The sequence below is a fragment of the Trachemys scripta genome, chromosome 11, assembly GCF_013100865.1.
Source record: "Trachemys scripta elegans isolate TJP31775 chromosome 11, CAS_Tse_1.0, whole genome shotgun sequence".
In the NCBI taxonomy this organism is placed as follows: Eukaryota; Metazoa; Chordata; order Testudines; family Emydidae; genus Trachemys; species Trachemys scripta.
The window spans coordinates 68,746,705-68,763,298 of record NC_048308.1 but is presented as its reverse complement, the minus strand read 5'-3'; the positions used below and the strand labels follow the sequence as shown (position 1 = coordinate 68,763,298).

Genomic DNA, 16,594 nt, shown 5'->3' with positions numbered 1-16,594 from the left:
GATATCGTGCCTGTAATGAGCCGCAAAGGGTACCTTATTCAGAGACTTAACTTCTTCCCCTGAGCCCATGCAGAGAAGTTTTAAAAGACAGCTCATTAATTACCCACCTGCATCTAATACAGATTTGTAACCTGTTGAGGGCCGTGCCTGGCCCCTGGGTGTGCAGCTTACTGTTCATCCAGGGGGAAAGCCTGCATTAGCTGGACATTTAGTGGGCCTGAAGTAACAGAGCCAACCAGGAATTTGATACTACAGTGACCCTGGACATGACAACTGCCCTTGCACGGATAGAGTTTGGATTTGCAAAGAACTATATGCGTGTATTTCATTCAAGTGGCTGGCTTCTCTGCCTCGTAGCTCCTGTGTGAAGCTAGCCATCAGAGATGTCCTGGCTATTCAGTTCCACTGTCCCCTGCTTGCTTTATGTACACACAATCCCCTAAAGTCAATATGCCGTCACACACAGCAGGTCAAACCCTGCCTTCTGTAGATCATGAGCTACATGTGTTTGGGAGCAGGTACACCCCCTTTCTAGGTACTCCAGTAGCTCTAGAATACCCAAGTTGTGCCACCAAAACATACATAAATAGATTTCCCCAGCTTGCTGGTGAGGCATCGGCAAGGGAAGTATTATCCCCTCTTTAGACATGGGCAACTGAGGCAGAGAGATGAAGTGTGGAGTGATGAAGTTCCAGATCTCACAGGGAGTCTGGGGCATAGTTGGGGACGCCCAAGTCCCAGGCTAGTGGTTTCCTCTAGTGGTCTATTGCCACATAACCAGCCTTCCTCCCTATGCACAGGTAGAAATCCTGCAAATTATTTTATCCTCTTCCCTTCAGTTGTGGCCTCAGGATATTAAAATCCAGCGGCCAATGGTGCATGCATGTATGGTGTAACTCCTCCCCCAGACCCTTCCATTGCAGGAAGGATGGAGGCTATTGTTTCAGACCAAAGTTTAGGAGGGGAAGATTTTGCGATTGCGTTGACTGCCTATTTTGGGACTGCATTTGTCCCAGCTTTTCCCATCCCTTGAACCAAAGGAGGTGCTGGATAAGCGCTATGAAATGTTACCGATTCCTTTCAGTATAGACACAGTGACACATCCCTAGTATCCAAGGAAGCGTTTAAAGAACTGCCTAGACAAATGTCTCCCCTTGAGCCTCTGGGATCGTTCAAATCATATTTCTGACCCCACTCCCCAATCCAGTACACTTAGCACTTCATGGCAACAGCAGAGATGGAAGTCAGATTTGTCTGCTTCAGAAGCCACTTGAACTAAAGGGGCAAGTACAGGGCCTGTGACCTACAACTGAGCAGTTACGACTCTAGGGGGAGGCCCACATTCATACAAGTCGTGTGTTTGTTCGTAGGGGGCGAGGGCTCAGCCCAGGGGTGAAAGTAACTTAAAGGAGTTACCGGTATGTCGGAGTCCTGAGCGGGGGCGTGGCCTCAACCGGAAGAGGCGTGGCCTCAACCAGAAGAGGCGGGGTCTTTTAAGATTTAAAGGCCCTGGGGCTCCGGCTGTGGCTGGGAGCCCCAGGGCCTTTAAATCACCCCGGAGCTACCAGCTGCAGAGACAGCTGGGAGCTCAGGGGCGAATTAAAGGGCCCAGGGCTCCAGCTGCTGAGGAGCTCTGGGCCCTTTAAATCAGCGCCACGGAAGCCGGTCCAGTTCGGCACGGCGTACTGGCTCTTGCCGGTACGCCGTACCGGCTTACTTTCACCTCTGGCTCAGCCTAAAAGTCAAACTCTCGGTTTCTGCATATTTTAATATGTACAGTGTAATAAGAGCAATTAAAAATAAACCTCGTTAAAGCAACTTAGCCCCATTCTGACTTGAATGACTTTTTTGTCGATTGAGGCCGTTTCAGTTACACTGGTAGGAGCCCTGCCCTGCTTTTTCAAGCCCTGCCTCAGCAGCCATATGCCTCTGCAGTGTGGCCTAGTGGACAGACCGGCACTTGGGAGACCTGAGTTCTATTCCTGGTTGCGGTGGGACCTGGGCGCCATCTCCCCATGTGCGGTGCTGACTGTTGGGCAGAACTGATTGGAAAATGGAATTTCCATCCTGTGGGAAATGGATATTTTGTTTGTGCCCTGAACTGGGACAAAAACCTGAAATAACGACGCTTGTGGCACACTAAGGAGTTCAGAAAGACTTTGATTTGGAAAGGTTGAAACGCCATGGAGAGGCAGTGGTGCATCATGGGAAATGTAGTCCAGCCAGTGAGCTGGGCTTATAGGGGAGAATGGGAGCATAAGGAATCCAGAAGTACAACTCCCATCAGGCCCCATGGCAGCTTAGGCGGTCACAGGGATTAACACTGACCTGAAGGAAAACATTTAATTCAATTTTCTCTAATAGAAAATCCTGTGAAAAGCCCTCTCCTTTCCCACGGGAGATTTTGTTTTCAGTGAAGCCCCATTTTCTGACACTCAGGTGTTTTGTTCAGTGTTTTTATCCAGCCCTGGCACTGGGTATATCGTTCCATTGCCCATGATGGGCTAGGTTCAGCCTAGGCATTATGTAGGTGCGCAGTGGGAGGGAGGAAGCCTGTGCAGAATGGCATTGTGTGCTCTGGGTATTGCAGGCTCTGCTCCCTCTCTACTTCCCTACGGGGTCATAGTGCTAACGAGGGGCTAAGAATAGGCAGAGCCTGGGTGTAAAATGCTGCAGGGATATAGCACATTGCACGCTCCCCCTGTCACTGCAGAGCTCCAGGAAACCTTCCATCTCCCCAGGGCAGGACATCCCCAGAGCGCCCCCTGCTGCAGTGTCGTTCTGCACCCCTTTAGTATCCTGCCCCGAATGCAAAGCTGCCCGTGAGTGGCACAAACTGGCCCCATGGGACTATGCTTGGTAGTAAGCACTGTGGATACAATGTTCAAACATGCCAAACTGACCCATTAAAAACAAGTTAGGCACTTTAGGCTCCTAAATCACTGAACATTTGTACCCTAGATCTGTTAGTGAGAATTTGCAGAATCAGGCCCTTCGTTTTCCCTGTCTAGAGCACTTGCTAACAGCGAGGCACTGCAAACATTTAGCACAAAGGCTGCATCCATGGAGCATATGGTATAATCATCTCAAAAGAAATCAGACTCTTCGGTAACATATTAGCAGGCTACTTAAAAACAGAGTGTAATTCATTTAATATGAACACACCGCACCTTTCTCTCAAGCAGTGTTAGTAAGTGCCTGTTTACTTTTTAAACTGGTCCTTGAAAGCAAGAGTACCTGACAATCCAAAAGAGGCCAGGCTTTTCACTTGCCATTCCAGCTCATTTTTACTGATCTCAAAAATCAGATTGACGTCTTCATAATATTTATCAGTCAGGACCTTGAGGTTTCTCAGGTCTCCCGTGACCAGTGCTGTATAGTACTTTTCCGCTGGAGCATGAGCCATTAATGGGTACTCTGATTCCACTTTCCGAAGGATCTGTAGCTTCTCTATAACGGGTCCTGGCAGCTCATCCATTGCAATGCACTGCAACTTATTTTAGTACAAGACCTAGCCGTGTGGATAGATGGTCTTTTATAGGTTTCCATTGTCCTGTTACCATTGTCCAATTATAATCCAGTTAGAGCTTTATTGTTGTTGTATTTATAACTCCAGTGGGGTCAGATGATAATGGTTACTTGATACAGTAGGGGTCATATGGACTCCTGGATATAGCAACAGCAAGCCTGCCTAGTTATATATATACATATGTATGTATGTAATCACAAGGTGATAGCTAAGGTCAAATGTTCACAGTGCAGCTTTGTGTCAGCACCTCTTTGATTAAACTCCTGTTTTAATTCCAGACAGCAGGTTGGCGGAGAAAGAGACCAGTTTAATCTGGGAGGAAAATTTCCCCATAATAAAAGAAACCACTCACCCCAAGGTCTTTAACTTCTTTTTCCCTAGCTGAATGAATTTATATGACTTGTATTCTTCTGGAGTCTGTGTAAAAATACATGTTGTAAGTGGTTTAGCTGGGAGACTGATTTTTTTCAGGACTATGATCCATATTTCCAGCGCAATCCACTGTCATATGCTTTTGAGCACAAAAGAGCCATTAGGTGCAATTGGGTTTCACATTAAGTGATAATACTCTGCCGCAGAAGCCGTGCTCAGAATAGCGTCTTCTGAGTATCTCAAAGCACTTTATAAACATGAATGAATTAAAAACTCACAGCACCTTTTGATCTAAGAATTAATATCCTTGTGCTATGTATAGCGAACAGACAGAACCTGATCCCGTTACCATTTAAATTAAAGGCAAAACTCCCATAGACTTCAATGGGGTTGCAAGGATGTGCGGGTCGGTTCAGCTGCTCTCACTGAAGTCACTGGGAGTTTTACAATGGGGGCAGGATCAAGCCCTAACTAATATACTCAAGCTCACGCAGGATGACTATGCAGAGTCAAGAACTGACGATGGATCTCATGACTCCCAGTCTGATGGCTTAAGCCCAAGAACGTTCCTTTCAATTAATAGGTTTCATATAATCTAAAACTTTAAGATCCATGTCCTAACTGCCCCCCCAGAGTAAATATCCAAAGAAATCTCCTTGAGAAAACACAATGACCTAAAGAAATTGCAACCTAATGAAGCTAGCAAACAATGTACAAAAAATGGAGGAGTTGTGGCCTTGTGCTGAAATTCTATTACAGCTCCCAAACTAAATAAGGTCACTAGTTGGATGGAATAGTTGACAGAATATGTAGGTGAGGATGGAAGTGATTCTGGCGTTTCTGTAGAGGGTGTTCTCTACAATCGGACAGCTTTCCGTTGTTTCCTAGAGTTTGTCAATGTATTGCTTTGTTTTCCTTTTACCTTCTTTCCCACAGACCCATGTGTATCTCCGCATTCATCATTGTGCTATCATGTCTGCAGTATAGACGCCACTATAGCCTCTTGTGCCACCTCCTCGGTACTGCAAAGAATCAGAGGACCTTGTAACGAAGCATGTTGCAAAAGTCACATTGAACTTCTTCTACAGTGCAGCATCTTGAAAGTTGCGCTAGACCCCAGCCAAACTCCTAGATCTGAACACTTTCAATCTTTTGAGGGACGGGTGAATTTGAAATCAGATCCGGACCTAACTTTTGTGTCTCAGCTCCACCTGCTAGAAAACTAGAACTAAAATAGAACATGGATTTATCCTAACTGGTAAGGCTTCAACTCCTCAATATTTTATTTTTCCTTTTGGCTTTGAGAGAGGGACTCTTCCTGAACCATAAAATGACGTCTCCACGTGTGTCAGCACCTGAAGTTTATCTAAGATCATCCAAAACTTTTTAACGTTTTTCTTAATTTTCCTTCTCCCTCCAAATCCAATCAGATTCTTCCTATCCTCTTTTCCACCCTTGCCTCTCCAACCTTCAGCTGATCCTTAGCCTCCAGTGCCTCTTCCTCGTCTCATCCAAGCCTCTGTGCTTGTTGATATTCCATCAGGCAGGGGAGGTCTCTGGCGATGTGCTCTATTCGTCCTCCATGTATTACGTGGTTGACTTGAATGTTGCACCATTGTAATATGGCAGATGTCCCAATAGATCTTGCTGACCCTTCTGCATTCCAGAGGTGTCTTTGAGCAAAGGCAGTAAACTTTTGGGGTAAGGAAGGAAGGTAGGGGCAGGAATGAGTTGTATCACTTGAACTGTTTTGAACCTGAATGTACAGTAGTTTGGGCTTGGTTTGAGATTCAGATTGGTGTTTGGTTCATATCGTCTCATAATGTCTCCCAGCAATTAACCTGGTGGTTGCCATAGAGGAAATCTGGGTTTGGCTCCTGATCTTTTATTTCCCACCCCAGATGCAGCTGGGAAATCAACATGTAGGAAGGGATTATCTTCTCACCCCCCCCCCCCACATGCAAGTTAGGGAGCAGGGTTGATATGTTCAGTAGAGAACCTAGTCCTTCTCGGTCACAAGAATGTGAAGTGGGACGTATTGTGTCTGGAAAAGAGGGGTGTGAGTAGCACAGGAGTGGAAAAAACGGGGAGAAAATCCCCAAAACTTAAACAGCCAGAGGCAGTGTGTTACAATATTCAGATCCGCGTTTCATCCCTCCCCCTTTTTATGAGCCATTATTTCCATCCAATTACTCAAATGTTGCGGTCAGTGCAGGGACACAGTTACAATAATAACAGCATTACTAACATGTGAGGCTAAAATTAGCCATGACTGGGAGGATTTTAATAATCCCTAAGTATCCCTAAGTGGGGCATGTAACCAACACCACTCTGTGTCGGTTACTTCACTCATATGCTAGCTAAGGCAAGCTGGTTTTCCAAATCATTAGAAGCTACGGTATGAAGATCAGGATGAAGCCATATTTTCATGTTTTTAGTTAAATGTAGGGGTAATAAAATTAGCATTGATTCCTGGCAGGTGGATTATTGTGGGTTTGTTGGTCACTTTCTGAAGTCTGTGCACTTCTGAGTGAAATCTTGGATACATAGAAATGCTGCTGGCTAATAAACAGGAAAGAGCAAGGAAGGTTCCCCAGTTGGATTGCTAAAGAAGCCGAGGATATAAACCTCATTGCTCCACGAGAGAAAAGACTGTAACTAACCTCCAGCTTTGGATCTAAAGTTGTCCTAATTTGTTAGAATGAAGAAACTTCATAGTTGTGGCAGAATTTGGATGTATAGTCAATAGATTTTCAAGAAAGGGAACTTCATACAGACACTGTGGGTGAAATCCTCACCCCATTGAAATCAATGGGAGTTGCACCATTGACTTCAGTAGAGCCAGGATTTTAGCCCATATACCTACTTCTGGACACTTTGAGTTGCCTGCTTTTGGCCCGTGCACCATTTTCGGATACTCTTCCCTGGGAATCAAGTGTTACTGGGTTTCTTTTGTTTTCTATGAATGATATTCAATGGTCTGAAATTACTGTATTTTTAAAACTAAAATCCATTTCAGAACATAAATAATCCTGATCAAAACTGCAGTAGATATTGTTCCATGCTCCTTAAAATATGCCTTTTTATACTGTTTGCCATGTGCCGATCTCAACATGCTTTACAAAGGAGGTCAATATCAATGATCCCTTTGTACAGATGGAGAAACTGAGGCACGGAATGAGGAAGTGACTTGCCCCAGGTCACCCAGCAAACCAGTGGCAGGGCTCAGAATTAAACTCAAGTCCTAATTCAGTAACCAAGACACTAGGCCGCACTGCCTCCCCAATAGACCACAAATATATTCTCTATGTAACTTGAAGGAGATGTAGACATTCTGTGTACTTCATCATTAAAAGTACAAAATTCTCTTCCTGCCTGCAACCTGGGAACATGTGACACAGCTACTATCTTGCGTTTCAGGTCAGCATGCAGAATGTTAATGATAGTGATCTCTCACTCATGGAGACTTGATATTTGTTCTTTGTGTTGTTTTTCTTAACATAAAATAAGTAATCTAGACAGAAACAGATCTCTTGCTCTATTTGTATGGGGAAATTAATTTTTGTTACGACTTGGTCAGAAATTACATCAGTGATGGTGAAATATCACTCTATGACCTTGGACAAAGCTACGTTCTTTTGCTTGCCTTTATATATTATGTTTTGGATGGTCTTTTCTCCTGTCTATTCATATGCAGAGTAGGAACTGCTGTTGACAGAGGGTCAGTTTCTGATTAGTTGATGGTGATGAGCAGAGCTAAGCAAATAATGCACTTTATTTCGGGCACTTTGTGGGCTAAATTGAAAAAAAAAAAAAAAAAAAAAAAACCAACCTCCCCAAAAATCTGATTTGATTCAAACTGAAATGATTTTTTTTGTCAAATTGAAAAATTTTGTTTTGAATGGACCAAAACATTTGTCAAAGTTTTCATTTTGAGTCGCCTGTTTTGGGTATTTTTCATCTTTTTTTGGTGTGCGTATGGTTTTTTTTTTTAAGTTGGTCAAATTTGAAATCCAAATGCCATTTCAAAGCAAAAATCAAAACCAAAATGTTTCAAAACAAAAAAGTGAAAAAGAAACATTTTGACTCTTCTGATTTTTTTTTTCCCAACTGAAACTATTCTTTGAATTCAACCTGAATTTGGCAAATAGTTTTGGGCCCTCCAAAATGCCTTTTTTGTTTTAAAAAAAAGTCGACCAACTGAAATGATAAGTTACTTATGTCTCACTCTATTGAAACCAATGGCACTGGTTGTGGAGTAAAATGCTTCCCTACCTGACTAAGGGCACCACAATCTGTTCCAAAGTAATCTTCCTAGTTTCAGTGTTTTTGTCATTCTTCCTTCCTTGTAATCCTCAAGAGAAAGCCCTTGATATATAGTTTCACTTTATTATTTTGGGTGGGCAGACTAACAAACAGGTTTTAGGTTTAGGGCCTGATCCGGACAATAATTATGCACGTGAGTAACTCTACTTAATGGACTAACTCAGATCTGTAAATTACTCAGGGATGTATTTGCAGGATAGGGCCCATAAAGGTACAGCTCACAAGCATGCCCCCTCCATTAGCAATAGTATTACAACCATTAATCTTTAATATGTTTAGTATCTTACCCTTCTTTCTGAACATGAATGTTTGTAGAGTACACCTCATTTAACAAAACATTAAGCAATTTTACTTCTTCAGATCAAGTGTGTCTATTAATAATGACTCAAATTGTCTGAGCTGATTTCACATTATTAGGAAAACTCATTATTGTCATGTGAAAGAGCACAATATGCAAAACTAAAAAGAGTAAATTGAGAGCATGTTTACTAATTTATTACCCTTAAGCTGCTACATAACAGCTTTGTTAGTTTATAACATTATATAGGCTTTAAATCATAACTTCCAATACTGTCAACCCCAAGGATTCAAAATCACAAGATTGGCTTAAAAATCAGGAGATTTTTACATATACATTTTGGGGTTTTTAGAATCCAGGTGACTTTTAAACCTTTAGGGTGTATTCTGGTTAAGTTTTGAAGCCTTGCTCCACAACCAAGAGAACTAAATATTTTTTTAAATGAAATTTAAGATTCTTACATATTTTAAGAAAAATTCCAAGTAAACATGAGAAACAATAGTCACAAGAGGTGTCAACACTAATTAATAGTGTCCTCTCTAATGATCGTGTATTAACAAATTTAAAAGTAAATAACTAATTGTAATTGAGACATGAGTATTTCATTCACAGTTGTGTAAATACAGAAAAACAAACAAACAATCCCTTCCCCCACAGGAGATATGCAAGTCAACTCTCATTCAGATTCTTAAAAGAGGTAAGATACTCTTTGACCGAGATCTTAGTTCTGATATTTGTAGTCCATGAAAGTACTAGTAAGTGCTAGTGCTGACAGGAGTTTTTGTGGAAACAAGAAATTGAGCAAATATTGGAAAATATTCATCATGTAAATCATGCAGTCATAAATATGAGCATTGAGGGGGAGGGATAGCTCAGTGGTTTGAGCACTGGCTTGCTAACCCCAGGGTTTTGAGTTCAATCTTTGAGGGGGCCACTTAGGGATGTGGGGAAAAATCAGTACTTGGTTCTGCCTAGTGAGGGCAGGGGGCTGGACTCAATGATCTTTCAAGGTCCCTTCCAGTTCTAGGAGATAGGATATCTTCATTAATTTAATTATTAACAGACAGTTAAAATTTTTAAAGTAGAAGAATCTCTTCAAAGCTTACCTTCTAGCATTCTTATCAGAACAGTACTTTTATTAGTACTATTGTTATCAACACTAAAGGTGAGGTAGAAAAGCCTGCCTTTTATAGGATCCTAGACTTCTCTTCCCATCATGCTTTGCTAAAAGCAGGTTGACCGAGGCTTCCCTTTTCCTTGCTCTTTCAGAGAATCATGTCTGCTCTAACCATGTCTTAAGTGTGTTCTCCAGGTAAGGATGAATTTTCTAGGGTCTGCTTCCTCACTTTTTTTTCTCTCTCAAACCATTCTGTTCCAGATTGATAACCCTGTGGAAGAAAGAAGGGCCCCATTCTTTTTCAGGGCTGCATTCTTAGGCTGTGAACAAACAAAGAGGGAGGATGCATTTATCTTGTTACAAAGCATGGTACCTTTTTCCCTAAGGCCCTTTTCTCATTCCCAGAGACAGTTTGCTTTATTGCAGTAGCGTTGATATGTTTATAATTATTGTACTGCTTATTTACCTGTGGAAATTACTCATGTGACTTAAATATCCAATTAAACCAGCTCATATTTACATATCGGGTTCTTGCAATTGATTGCACACACGCTATAGGCTAAGAACTTACCACCCACATTATTAGGAAATGATGTTGAATCATAAATAAATTTGAGACAACTGCAATAGAGAAAAAGGCAGTTTGTCCAATAAATTATTAATGATAATTTATTTGTCCAGCTCAAGCATAAACTTATGGTTCTTGAGACTGATTCTCTGCTGTCTCGTATCCTGTGATTTGGGAGCATTTTGTGCACACTTAGATATGTAAATGAAGGCACAAAGTGCAAGGCAGGGGAGAACCAACACCCTTGGTTAGACTCTGGATCAGACACACAATTATGTAGGTCAGGGAAGAGCAGAGAGGACTGTGAGACTCGCCTGAGAGACCAAGCAAAGCTAAGTGAATGGGCAACATGATGGCAAATGAAGTTCAATGTTTATAAAGGCAAAGTAATGCACATTGGAGGGAAAAATTTAAATGACTCGTACACCTTATAACGTTCAGAAGTAACTGTATTAATTCAGGAAAGAGATCTGTCATTGCAGACCGCTCAATGAAGACCTCTGCTCAGTGTGGTTAAATACACAGAGCTGGTCAAAATTATTCCAATGCAACAACTTTCTATTGGAAAATGTGGATTTGACTAAGTTGCCCTGTTTTGTGGGAACATATTGATTTCATCAACATTTTTGAAGAGAAATTATCCAAGCATTTAGATAAGGTCACAATGTTTTGTTTTGACTCGTATCACGTATATCATATTTGGTTTGGTGCAGGTAGAAAAATTATAGTTCTTTGTTTAATTAGAAATAAAGACATTCAGATATGGATTTAGTTTTCACTGGCCAAAGAGAGACCACTTCCTCAATACCTGTGTACAGATTTCATCTGAATCCACATCAAATCAAATTTCCCATGAAGTTGATGTTAGCAAAGAGAACTTTGCCTATTATTTTTTTCCTGTGGCATGCAGCTATGAAATGGTAAGGTGAATAATGGTGTGTGAAGCTTTGGCAAACTGGCCTCATGTCATATGGCTTGTGAAATTCCATCCAGTTACAGTAGGTTTGCTGATTAGTACGCTCCATAGTGCTCTCACATATACAATGGTCTCTCCCCACTTCTCAGTGATAGCTAAGTACAGTAGTGATGTCTCATGTTACCAAGACTTCATTACTTTCATAAATTGTGCTGGAAGATACTTACTTGTACACCAGGAAGTATCGTAAATAATTTAAAGTAAGCTCCATTTGTCAAAATCAATGCCAAAGTATGCTAGGATGCATTATCCTTGCTCTCCTAAACGGTGTGTTCCCTTCATGGCTAATCCACAACATCTGGTAACTTGCAATGAGGCTTCCAGTCATTAATGTGAATTTTCAAGGTTTTACCGCCTTGTTCAAAGATGCAGCATGACTGTGAGGGCAGAGCTGAAACGTCACCTTTGAACACAGTTGACTTTAAATATGAGGGGAGCAGGGGCTTGAATTCTTCTATGTTAGCAACTCCCAGTTTGCTCCCTCTGTCTCTCTAGCAGCTTTTATATGTCCTATTGCTATGTGCCTCACGATTGTTAGTGACTTTATCCCTGCAACACCCCGTGAAACGGGCCGTTACTTCTATTCCTATTTTGCAAAGGCCCAGAGGTACTCAGACTTCTAAGCACCCATATCTCCTCTTGAGGTCAATAGGAGTTGTGGGTGTGTGGCACCCAGGGCCGGCTCTAGGCACCAGCTTGCCAAACAGGCGGCCACTCCGGAGAGGGGCGGCAGGTCCAACTATTCGGTGGACGGTCCCTCACTCCCGCTTGGAGCCAAAGACATCCCGCCGAATTGCCGCCGCAGATCGCGATTGCGGCTTTTTTTTTTTTTGCGCCGCTTGGGGCGGCAAAAACCCTGGAGCCGGCCCTGGTGGCACCTCTGAAAATCAGGCCCTGTGGGACTTGCCCAAGTTCACACTTGCACCCCATCTCTTGATACCAGGCCAGTTCCTCAGCCACTGGCCCATCTTGACTAGTCTTCATTGCCCACAACCTCTGCACTCTGACCCCGCGGACTCCAGGCTCCAAAGGCTAATTCAATACAGGGCATTTAAGCAGCGGATTCTCCACACTGATCCCCCCAGGCCTGGGACTGGGCCTAATCAGCAGTCCTCCCAGACCTCTGACAGCACTGCTTCTTCTCCCCAGCTGCTCTCTCTGTGCTTGCTTCATGGCTCTTTCTCTGAATGCTGCACTGCATGGGAAACTAACTTACCTAAAAGGGGAAATTAGAACATCTGATTGTTCTCTAGGGTAAATTCTCTCTTGTATTTGGAAAAAAAATGATATAAAACAGTTTAAAAACAGAAGAACCAGGACAATAATGTACCCCCCGCGTGGATTAGACAATGACAGGACATGCTCAGTTGGCTTACTTGGACAAGACTCATCCTTTTCCTCTCTCTTAATCCACATGACTATTAGAGTTGCAGAGACTATGGCCATGGTGTCTCCAGCATGGCCAAAAGTCCTGAATGCGTGGAAGCCAGCCTGAGCGCCAGTGAAATCCCCTTCCCATGCACTACGTCCTGAGTCCAAGTCTCTGCCTTCCTCTGAGAAATGGGTATAGGTCACTCTTGGAGCTAGCTCCATATTGTACTTTCATAGAATATCAGGGTTGGAAGGGACCTCAGGAGGTCATCTAGTCCACCCCCCTGCTCAAAGCAGGGCCAATCCCCAGACAGATTTTTGCCCCAGATCCCTAAATGGGCCCCTCAAGGATTGAACTCACAACCTTGGGTTTAGCAGGCCAATGCTCAAACCACTGAGCTATGTCCCCCTCACTGAGCTATCCCACTTTGTTCTGTTTCCTGGCTGGACAAAGAGGCTGTGATGCTCAGAAGTGAGCGCATTCTATTTTTCTCACTGTTTCCATGGAAGAGAGGCTCCTATGTTGATACAGAGGCATATAATATAATTCATGGAGATATCCCATCTCCTAGAACTGGAAGGGACCTTGAAAAGTCATTGAGTCCAGCCCCCTGCCTTCACTAGCAGGACCAAGTACTGATTTTGCCCCAGATCCCTAAGTGGCCCCCTCAAGGATTGAACTCACAACCCTGGGTTTAGCAGGCCAATGCTCAAATCACTGAGCTATCCCTCCCCCCAACACTTGGGGGCATAACACTTTTGTCTGCATGTTGTCCTCATAAACACGATGCAACGATAACTTCTGGTTGCTTTAATTTTAAGAAATGAAGTACTGTTTGCACTCTGGTATCAAGATTTTCTTTAAAGGGTTTAAGAGTTAATATCAAACTTGAAACAGCTGAAACGGAAGGCAAAATAGTTGTGTGGCGGTTGTTTTGGTGCAACACTGCCCCCTAAGGGTGAGAAAAAGTAGCTGTAAAAGCAGTGATGTAATGAATTGTTCAGTGTAACAGAGGAGACTGGGAATGTTGGGGTCAGCACCATGTCATAGGGTGGCTTGCTCCTCTAAGGCCAGAGGCCTGGAAACAATTAGTCTGGGCTAATTAGGTGGCCCACCACAGCTGAGTTGGGATGTGGGTATTAATTAGCTGGCTATAAAAAAGAAGCTGCAAGCTAAGGTGGAGATGTTATGACAGCAGGAAAGCCTGGGACAGAGGCTGAACCCATAGAAGGGACTGCAAAGATGTCCAGCTGGGGAGGCCTAGGAGAGACTCTGACCATCTCAGAGAGAGACTACAGAGCTATCCAGACAGCAGAGAAGCCTGGGGCTTACAGTAGCAGGAGCTGCTGCTAGAGGAAGCTGAGACTAACTGCTCAAGAAGTTGCTGAGCTAGCAAGGGAGACTCATCCTGGCCTAGCTCCCTGAAGAGATTCAGAAACTGTTGTTCTGGGGACTTTTAACGTTTTGCCTGGGCTCTGTGCTAAGAGCCTTTAAACCATTGTGCAAGTGGTCCTTTCAGAATGATTTATTAAATGGAGCTATGCTGAAGTTAGTTAAAGAGTTCGGCTTCTCCTTGACAGGGCTGTTAACTAATTGTTACCTTGTCATGGGGGAAACTGAGGCAGGCCACAGCAGAGCCACACGCAGCCACAGGTGAATGTTTGGGAGGCGACAGTGACCCTTGGGCATAACAGGTAGACAGAGAAGCCAGCAAAACTCAGTAACCTGGAACTTAGAGGCCTGAGTGCTGGGATTGCAAAAGATTCATGTGATTATTCCTGTTAGGGAGTGGATGGCGTACTTAGCTCCGTTAGGTTTTTGTCCAAACTCTAATTTACAAAGAGAGGCAGACTCCAACAGAGTTAAATTTATGAGTGTTATCTGCCTGGAAATTGTTCTAATGCAAGGTAGGGTTGAGAAACACTCTTCAGTGTGGAGAGCAAATTGATCTTTGATCCTGACCTGATTGCTGCACTTATGGTGGCCTGTCTGCTAGAATAATGTATTCAATTGTTTAAACCATGGCAAACACCGAGCATAGGGTGGAATACTGGAAAGAGGTGAAACTAGTGTGATGATGATCAAGCTTGGAGCTAGTCTAAAGTGCCAGCTCATAGCATGGAAAACCGGTGCCCTGTTAGACTATATCTAATGTTCAGGTAAACAAAATTTCATCTGTCAATGTCTTCCCATTAAGGAATGCTAGTTCTTCACACAATGAAAATGATAATGACATTTTAAGTCTCTATTTTTGCCATTTAAAAAAATATCACAGTTACCTACTAGCACTAAAGGGTGCAGGTGAGCTTGTGGCTCCTTCATCCAGTCGTCATTAGAGAGTTCGATGGTGGCATTCACATGTTGAACTTCAGTGCAGATCAAATCCATCACTGTGTTCTCATCCCCGACGTCCAGGGCAGCCTTTAATCTCCTCACCAAATCGGAGCTGGCCGGGTGATCAGGAATACAGTCAAAGCTGGACATTTTCAATTCTTTGCACTTGGGAAGCACGTTTTATTATTTTTAATACAGCGTACAAAGGCGGCCAGTTGTAAATGAGAAGCGTGTGCTATAAAAAGACAGCTCTGCTCATATTACACCAGTTGGGAATTACAAGGGGAGAAGGAGCCAGATGTAAGGGAGCCACTGAAAAGAACCATACACAATAAACTGTCTTTCAAAAGGTGGAGGTGATTTTTTTTTTTGTTAACTTGGTGTTTATACCATAAGTGTAGCAGGGGAGAAATTGAGACAGGCCCTCCCAGAGGACTTCCAGAGGAAAAGCTGTTGCATTCAGAACTGTCACACAGAATGAGGAAAAAGAAAAACCCTCACCCAAAACACAATAAACCCTCTGTATAATGCTTAAAAAATAGTTTGCTGAGATTAGAGTTTCGAAACCTCTGCTTAGCAGGAGAGAAGCCTTTTGATATTTCTCTCACTTGAGAGATCAATTCTAGTTCAGCAGGGGTCCGGTCTGACCAGAATGGTCTAATTTTGACAGAACGTTGTTTTAATTTCCAGTTTTCCCTTTGTCTGCTGAAAAGACAATAATCATCCGAAGAAAGAGAGACAAATAAGATAAGGCCATGCTCAAAAAAGATTAAACAATCTGCCGATTAAACAATGCATCACACATTGGAGCATTTGAACTGTAGGATGGATGTAAGGAAAAATCCTGTATACTGTGTATTAGGCAGAATCAAAAAATGCTTGGGTGGATGGAGAAGTGTTTTCATTAGGGAGGTGAGCTGGTTAATGATTTTGTAGTCCTTGTGTCCCCAGGCTAAAATCTAGGCAGAACATGGACTGACTAGCTGGGCTGGATGCTGGGAGATGCCGTCAGGAATCTTCCTCCACCCCTAGTCATAGACGCTGCTTTAGCCCAGTGACTGAAGAGGCCTATGGAATTGCACATTTGGAAATGGCCACAGATCGGGCAGCAATCAGTGCAGCTGCATTGGTACTGACTCTTTGGTATAGGCCGGGGCAAGTCAGGGTTTGGACCGAGTGCAAGTAGGGATAAACCCCAACTAGCTCAGTGCATGCAAACCCCTACATGTAGAGGTCACCACGAGCTCAGCTACCCTGAGCCCTAGCCACTGATAGTTGAGTTGGGGCTACGCCCCAGTATTAACCAGGCCTGGGTGCGGCTCCTATGTGGCCTTCCTGTGCTGAGATCTGTGCAGCAATGGATGCCCTGCCTCATGCCCACCCATCCAGCATAGCTCCCTCACATCCAGCTCCCCCATTAACACAGCAGAACCCCACGAATTGCACAGGTCCCTTGCCCAGCTGCAGAGGAGAGAGCTGGACTTGCTCCTCATTGACTCTGAACATACACTGGGGTAACCCAATAACATCAGTGGAGTTTACTAGAGATTCTCACTGGTGTAAGTGAGAAGAGAATCGAGCCCAACTTTAACACAGTTTTGAATCGGCTAAGCAGGAAACTAGTATTCCCATCAACCCCCTTCCCACCTGCTGAAGTGAAAAAACAGATTGACAGAGCCAGACGAGTACCCAGAAGTCACCT

General features: G+C 43.4%; 1 protein-coding gene across 3 annotated transcripts in view; it reads right to left on the bottom strand.

Annotated features, from left to right (window-relative positions):
* The window catches only part of ASB18 (ankyrin repeat and SOCS box containing 18), a 45,859-nt gene extending 30,765 nt beyond the window's left edge, over positions 1–15,094 (bottom strand). The window contains exons 1-2 of one of the 3 annotated variants that reach the window (XM_034786486.1): positions 14,848–15,093; positions 3,238–3,382 (exon numbers count right to left, since the gene is read on the bottom strand). In XM_034786486.1, coding sequence (XP_034642377.1) covers positions 3,238–3,382; positions 14,848–15,042 — 340 coding nt within the window. In that variant the 5' untranslated portion in view covers positions 15,043–15,093. Of the gene's footprint in view, positions 1–3,237; positions 3,644–14,837 lie in introns of those variants that run through there. The other 2 variants (XM_034786485.1, XM_034786484.1) reach the window with 2 other exon arrangements.
* Between the last annotated feature and the right edge of the window lie 1,500 nt (positions 15,095–16,594).